The sequence below is a fragment of the Micromys minutus genome (assembly GCF_963924665.1).
Source record: "Micromys minutus genome assembly, chromosome: 12".
Lineage (NCBI taxonomy): Eukaryota > Metazoa > Chordata > Mammalia > Rodentia > Muridae > Micromys > Micromys minutus.
This window is the reverse complement of record NC_137981.1, coordinates 13,116,996-13,125,148: the sequence shown is the minus strand read 5'-3', so window position 1 is coordinate 13,125,148 and position 8,153 is coordinate 13,116,996. Positions and strand designations below refer to the sequence as shown.

Here is an 8,153-nt window from a genome sequence, read left to right as displayed (position 1 = left end):
GTTTAGGCTACAGGTAGGACTTCTCTCCAAAGAAATGGAACAACTAGCTTAAGAAGGGTTGTGGATAAGATTTCCAAGGCAGTGGGCCACATACTAACACACAGAAACATCTATTATAAATGTGAAGACACGAAAAAAACCAACACTACACAAAAAACCAAAAATTAACAATTCATAAAGGACTAACATGAAGAACCAACTGTCCTAAATTGGTTTCTTTTGCTGAGATAAAGACTGCCCGCCATGCCTCTGTGGGCAAATGTTTGCACTGAGCAGCTGTAGGCCTTGGGCTTCCTGGCACAGAGCTATCTGTGGATGGATGATGTCTCTCAAGCTGGCTTTGTGATGGTTTCTCTTCTTGTTCCTGGTCATCTGTTCTGTGGCAGTGACTGAGAGGCAATCCCCTCTGGCTTCCCTTAGTGCTTTGCAGATGGGAGGCCTCTTTTCCAGATGAGGCCTGGCAAGATTGTTTGACCCTAGCTGTCCTACCTGTACCACCTGTGGAAATCTCAGATGAAGGTGATTCTGTACCTTTGACCTCAGGGACATTGATCAATAGCTGAGAGATTTTTGTCTGGGTGTGTAGAGGGTGTTGCTATTGGCTTCTACTGGAGATAGGCCCGAAATACTTTAAAGATCCCACATCCTGTTTGCTATATAAAATGTTCTCAGTGATTCTGAATTATTAAATATAAATGAGAGTTGGTATAGGATTAGTAGTTAAGTTAGGGAATGGGAGGTGGCTCAGTGGCTAAGAGAGCTTGCTGTAAAAGCATGAAGACCTGAGTTTGAATCCCCTACACCCTTACAGAAAATGGGGTGTGGCTAAATGTGCCATTAACCTCAGCACTTGAGGTAGGAGGATCTTTGAGGACTGTGTCTCAAAGGATCCCTGCAGAGAGTGATAGAATAAAAAGATAAAACATTTGCCATTCTCTTCAGGTCTCTGCTTCTGTAAGCATGGGCATGTACACCTATGCACACACATGTGCATACACAGCATACACATTTCACATACACACACACACACACACCTCAATGAGAGACAAATGAGAGAGAAAGAGATAGTAAGAGGAAAAAAGGAAGATATTAAAGAGAGGATGGGTATAATTTCTGGCTTTAGTTGGACATATAGACCTTAATATCCCAGGAATAGTCTTAGTTTTTCTTTGATATCTCTCTGTCTGTTTCAATGTGTATCCTGTGTCTGCCTACTCCTTTATACCACACCCCCATACTCTCTTCCAAATCTTAAGTTATTTAAGACATGCCTGAGGTTGCTGCGTCCAGGGCAAAGACAGCAGCTGAGAGAAGACACACAGTGCAGTCTAGTATCTGGGCCTTTATTGAGGTTTATGAAGATAATATCTCAGGGTCCTTCTGTGACCTGTGAGAACCTCTGGGACCTCAGGGACCTGGCAGGGCTTCAGCAGCAACTATGGACCTGCCAGACCACGTGGCACAGGAAACCTGCACTGCTCCAGTTCCCAGATTTCCTCACAGGCTGGACCAAGCTCCAGAGTTAATTCTCCCTCAAGATCTTATTGATCCAGGGCCTGTAATGGGAGATTCTGGTGAAGACAGCAGGGGGCTTTGCATTCCGATGTACATAGGATGCAATACCTTGGGCTATCCCAGCACACAGGAGAGGTCCTCCAGAGTCTCCCTGTTGGGAGTGGGGCAAAGAGAAAACACATGAATGGCTAGGAGTCTACCTCTACCCACCCATTCCAGCTTGCAGTTAGATCTAAAGTCTGATGCCACATCTTTGTCTTGGGGGTAGCCAAGTACCTTCCCCATATCTCCCCATGTGTGCCGCACAGCAGATTGGGTAACCCAGGATAGCCCTGGAAAGATGGATACTTTGTTTCCTCACCTGGTGATTCTGAAACACTGAATAGTTGACAATCTTCTGCCCCACCCCCTTCTAGATCTCTGGCTCCCAAGAGTGCTTTTAGAAAACCCTAGTGAGAGAATCACCTTGTATACATTTTGCATCTTCTTGGGGTTGCCCACACACAGCTGGGAACTGTGTTGAAAGCTGGTGAAGTGTTTGCAGGCTTGGGGCTCCAGGAGTCTCATCTTTACTTCCTGCAGTGTGTCCGAGGCTGGTTCATTAACGTTTGTTCTGCCCCAGCCAACTGCCCTGCACATTCTCCCGGGTGGGATGGTTTTGAAATTGGCAGAGAGTGGGAGGGTTCCCACGCCTAGGGTTAGCTTGGCTTTCTCTTTCAACTGTGAAGGGAATGAGGACTCTTAGTCAGGTCCATGGGCTAGGGGGTAGTTCCAGGCAGTGAGGGAGGGAACGGGCAAGGTACCAAGTCCAACAAGGGAATAAGAGGGGAGTGCTGTCCAAGGAGGGGCAGGGGAAATTCAGGCAATGAGGACCAGAAGAAAAAAATCTAAAGGTATACAATGAAGGGAGAATCTTGTTACCTTCAGTAACATGATGTCATGGAGAACCAAATAGTCATCATATTTTGGATGAAGGAATTGCTTTTCAACCTCAAGCCTTTGCCATGTGTCTTCTTTAGATGTTTTGTTATGGGCTCCTAGGAGGACGGTTATAGACCTGTTGTGAGAAAGGATGGGACCTGAGCGTGTAGCAATTGGTAGATGCTCAGCATACATAGCTTGCCTAGGATACATGAATCTCTGAGTTTGATCCACATCCCTGTGTAAACTGGCATGGTGGTTTAGGCCTATAATCTCTGCACTTGGGTGGTAGAGGCAGGGGGATTAGAAGTTCAAGGGCATCCTTAGCTACATAGTGAATTGGAGGCCAGCCTGAGCTACAGTGGACTGTGCCTCAAAAACAAACTACCAATAAATCCAACATCAGCAACAACAGTAAGAAAGGGCAAGTAGAGACACTGACAGGTTCAGAGATAAATGTGCTTTGGAAAAAAGGCTGGAATTCTTCCCTAGACATGGGCCTCTTCTCATTCCCACTTTCTGGGTTGCTTGTGGTGTTGACGGGCTCAGTGTTTAATCAGGAGAGCAATGTGGAGATACTTGTTCGTGGGCCTGAGTCAGCTTTCAGGAGAGAAAAGGCTTGGAGAATTTTCTGGAGCACACACGCTTCCCAGGGCTGACTCTTCAGGAATTGAGCAAAAGATGGAGGACCTGGGGTATAGAGTTATTACCCCTCAATTTGGAGAACTTCGAATGTGGCCAGTTTTATACAGCATGCACTAGTCAGGAATGAGGAAGTAGTGTCCTGCGGGCGTGCTCTGCCTTCCTTAGAAATGTTGGGCTGTGGACCTTGGAACTGAAGGCCAGTGTTTTTGAAAATAGCAAGGAGAGACCCTCAGAAAACTACTGGGTAGATTCTCGAAAGTGAGCTATGTGTGTCTTCCATGTTTAAGGAGGTATGGAGGAGTCGCATTGGAGAAACCTCCTTTGCCTCTGAGGGGAGCTGTGTTTATAGGGATTGAGGTTCAGGGCATCCATTTAATGCCATCTCTCTTGTCAGTTAACCTAGGCTCAGGGTCCCTCTTCACGGTCCCGCCTGGGTGTGTCCCAGGTTGTCACCAGTGAGGTTTAAGGACAAACTGCCTCTTGTCTCACCTTCCTGCACAGTGAGCTGCCGTCAGCACGAAGTTCCGTCTTATCAGGAAGCCACTGCAGGCTGACTGGTAATTCTCAGAAGTGACAATTTCCAGATAGGCCATGTAGGGGCGGGAGTGTGGTATGCACTCCGTGCCCCCAATGATCTCCCCTAGAACAGAGAACCCCAGGGCCTGAGATAGGCATGGATGCTCTCTCCAGAGAGTGCACAGTTGGGGTAAGGTTGGGAGAGTCTTCCCTTGACCTCCTTGCTCTAAACTCTGCCCATGGCTCTCTCAGGAATCTTTGGCAGCTCCTCTCACCCACAGCCCGCCCCTCTCCACACAGTCACTTCCTTCTCAGGATCCAATCCCACCTTGGGTGTAGGCAGTTTCATACTTCTGATATTTTACACTCTGCCTTGTCCCTGGCCCATCCTCCCCTCCTCAGCACATTTTGTCCAGGTTCCTCCTGCCCTGCCCCCTCATAGGCACAGAATAGAAAACCACAAAGTGATCTTCCGCCTTGGGACCCAAAGAGAGAATGTGCCTGTTATCCTGGAATCTCTGTCTTTCTCCCAGTGGCTTTAGGATTCCCTGCTCAGTCGGCACAAGACTCTGTGTTCCTAGAAACTACCACAGCTGTAAAGAATGGGCAGGAACATTCCACAAGGAGGGTCATGAGAAGAGCTATGTCCCAAATGACACAATTTGATCTTTTAGGAGGACCCTGCAGATTTGAGAGGGAGGGACCTGACACTCACCAGCTTTGGTGCTGGAACCCAGGAGAAGGAGCAGAAGATGGAGAGCAAGAAGGTGCATCCTCTCAGAGGGGCTGCTCAGGGCTGCTGCAGGCTTTATCTTTGGGTCCTGGGCCTTATTACCAGCAGGCAGCTGGGGGGGGGGTGGGTGGGCTGGAGATGTTATCACAGGAACTGTGTGGTCACGGCTTCTTCTTTAAGTTGTCTTCATAACTGGACACTTCCCTAGAATAACACTGCTTTTCTAGAGGTGAAACTGAAGCCTGGACTCTTATGTTCCAGATACTCAGAAGGATCCTCAACTGTGTCAGTTAGGCATGTGGGGACAGATAGGGAGAGATTTTACTTGTTAAAGGTCCCTAGAATCTTGGGTTAAGGAATATCTTTGCAGTGAGCATCCAGGAGCACACAGGCTGTGATTTTACTGTAGTTCACAGTAGGAAATGTGCTTTGCAGAAATACTCAGTGGACATACACATACGTACACATGTACAGGGGTTGAGTTAGGAAATGGATATGACCACATTTTGCTGTATAAAAATTTCAAAAAGTAAAGGAAAAAATAATATACCCAGGTGGTTTTCATGCGATTTCATTTTATTACACTGTATATTAAAACTTGAACAGCGTTCTTCTTAAATAGCATTAATTCTAAAATCTGACACTAACTTGTATTTTTTTTTCTTGGAACTTTGTGTTTAGTGTCTGAAGGAGAGAGAGAGAGAGAGAGAGAGAGAGAGAGAGAGAGAGAGAGAGAGAGAGAGAGAACAGACACCAAAGGAGGAAGCCAGATCTAGGATAGGACCTCAGGCAAATCATTATTATTGTTTCAATTTGTTGGCCTGACATTTAGCTTCCACAGTATGTAAACAATTAGATCTTTCTGATCTCAAGGGTTCTTTTGGCGCAATCATCCTAGAGAAGGAATCTTGGTATGTGTGAGGAAAAGGTTGGGTTAGAGGTATCAGGTAAGCAAGTTTCTCCAGAAAGCTGGGATTGTTCTAAACTATCAACTACAGCAGTGTCTGAAAGTTGACGCTTTTTCTTTTTAGTTAAAACTACCTTGGGAAACATCATTAGTGTCTGTTTACAAATGTAGGCTTGAAATTGAGACCACAACTATACTGCCTTTAACTGTTAAAGACATTTTAAATATCTGTTCAGTGCTTCCCTCACTCGGAAGAAGGAATCTAAAGAAGAGAAGGCAACACAGTGGGTGCCATTTCTCTTGGAGACCTACAGGAGGTTTAGTTCATAGGTGGGAGTTTAACTGAAGTCCCTTGTTTCTTATTTGCTTAAACTGAGTGCTGTCCTCTGACCCTGAATCTCTAGCAGGGAAGCAGAGGATCTGGACCTGGAGAGGTCTTGGTGGATCAGCTTCAGGGAGACCAAGCCCCGGAGCCAAGGAAAGTTTTTCTCTTGTGTTGTTGAAAATGGAGGGAAGGTCACATAGAACTAGGGTGCCAGATCCACAACATCATGGCTCAGGTCCATCACCACTGAGTAATGTTTCTTTGCTTGGCTGTAGGTGACAGAGGGGACATGGTTCAGTCCACAGCAGAGCTTCAACCTCATAAACACTGACCCCATGACTTTCCTGCATTTTCTTTGTCTGCTACAGTTTCCCAGAATTCTCCTTTCTCTGCTGCTCCCTTAGCTGCTTTATATGTTGTGTCCTGGAGTGTTCAATTATGGTGTGATGATCAGGAAGCTGGGAGTGTGATTAGTTACAAAGGAATGGGGGTCAGTAGGAGACCCTGCCTTTACTTAAGGCAGCGACTGATGAAACCTGTTATTTTTGTTTCGTTAAGGAAGGCGTGTTAGGTCAGCTTCTCATTGCTACAGTTTGAGGACACAGTTCATGATGGAAAGACCTTGCAGCAGGACTTTGAAGGGTGAGCTGCACTGCACCAGCAGACTGGAATTCAGACTCTAACATAAAGCTTCACAACCAGCCTACAGCAAACAACTTCTTTTAGTATTTAAAGACATGACCTAACAAGTTGTTCAAAATTTCGATCAATTCACAACTTAATATTTTATACACTATACACTCTAAATTTCAATCATCTACAACATTGTAAGGCTGTTTGGAAAACTGAACTATCACAACAGAATGTGTTGTAGGGTGCATGCAGCTCTGGCAGGAACAGCTGCCACCCAGGAGTGGTTAATTTCCACTCTTCTTCCACTTTCCCTTCTACTTTCTAATTTCTCATTCTTGTTTCCTTGTTCCCTACTCCCTCCCCTTCCATCTTTTATTTGAAACATGCCTTATGTAGTCCAGGTTAGCCTTGAACCCCATATGTAGATCAGGCTCTGTCTTGAACCTGCACCTTCTGCCTGTGCCTCCCAGGAGCTAGGTTACATGTGTGCACTATTGTGTTCAGTTTAGGATTTATTTCTTAGGAGATAATTCAGTAATATGGCAATAGGAGTAATTATGATGCCCAAGACATATTCTGTGCACAGATGTGACTCCAAGATATCATTTAGTAGTTTTGCATTCTAGTATGAAAAGCTGGATATAACTGGGTGGTGTGCAATTTTAATTTTTTTCAAGGCCTACTTTTAATGATGGTTCTTAAACACATTAACCTCCCTTGTAAGCCCATCATCCACTAGAGGGAATTGGAAAGACCGAATACAGGGGAAGTGGACCTGTTTAGAAATGGTTCTTTGGAGCAGATCCCACCTACATTGTCAGGAAATCAGCAGTTCAGGTCACAGGTCAGCAGTGACAGCCAACACTCAGAAACACTTCACAGATACACCAGCAGTAGAGTCAGGAGAGCAGCAGTGGTACATTGCCCTAACAGGAACAGCAGGAATTATCATGAGTCAGCAGGAGGGAACAGGGCCAACAGGAACTGCAGGAACAGTTCTTGGCTATGCTTCTCTCAGGAAAGCAACGATTGGCGAAGATCAGTGAAGACTGGAGAGCAACAAGCACTGGACTGTTAGCTCTATGGGCCAGCCAACCTTCCCAAGGCCAGCCTCCATTCTTTTCCCTCCATTGTGTCCTTTGTATACTCATCACGTGTCCTCCACAGATCTTGCCTCGCCATGTGTCCTGCCTCAGCACCTGAGTCTGACTGAGCCAAACTGATGAGAGTCTGTCTCAGCTGACTTCACTATACCAACCAACCCTAGTCTTTAGAAGCAGGAAGAAACTGCAACACACCACCCGAAGCTTTATTAATGTGCTTCTCTCTGTGGAGTCCCAACAAATGGAGCTCAACTACATAAAGTAAGGTAGTTCAGTACATGTATGTCATTTAGTGAAGAACCCTTCATCACATGTCCTTTCAGGGGCTTGCTTTAGCAGAACATCTCTTCACCTGCGTCCTCTTTAGAAAAATACTGCTTCATAAGTTTTCCTTAGCCTTTCACCTGTGTCTGCCTCATAGGAATGTTCCTTCACATGTTTGGTCCATTAAAACACCATCCAAAAAAACCCCCTGACTTTCCAAAGAACCCTCAAGTTTCCACTTCAGTGCATACTCAATCCTCAGTACCTGGGAGGCTGAGGTAGAAGTAAGACACTTGTTCCAGGTCTCCACACAAGTTCTTATATACAATAACTCAAAAGGAAGCAAAATTCAAAATGAGTTCATGTTTGAAAGTGACGCAACCTTATATTTCTTCGTTTTTCAAAATGGTCCTCGAGCTACTGAATGTTTTCCATTTGTAAAATAATTGATAAACACCTTTCTTTGGATGGCAGGAGAACAGAGTGGAGCAGGCAGTTATACCCGCGCAGGGTAGTTACAACTCTGGCTGTTTTCTTCTCCCACTTCACCCTAAACAGGACTCTGCTCTATGCATTTTTTTCCCTGAAGGA

At 45.5% G+C, this 8,153-nt stretch overlaps 1 protein-coding gene across 1 annotated transcript; it reads right to left on the bottom strand.

The window, feature by feature from the left end:
- Positions 1-1,522: 1,522 nt before the first annotated feature.
- On the bottom strand, positions 1,523-4,370 carry LOC308427726 (chymase; the record flags this gene model as incomplete). Its single annotated transcript, XM_080925916.1, has 5 exons — positions 1,523-1,666; positions 1,981-2,235; positions 2,437-2,572; positions 3,571-3,721; positions 4,313-4,370. The coding sequence occupies 5 exons, from the start codon at positions 4,368-4,370 to the stop codon at positions 1,523-1,525; spliced, it is 744 nt and encodes a 247-aa protein (XP_080782042.1).
- Positions 4,371-8,153: the final 3,783 nt, after the last annotated feature.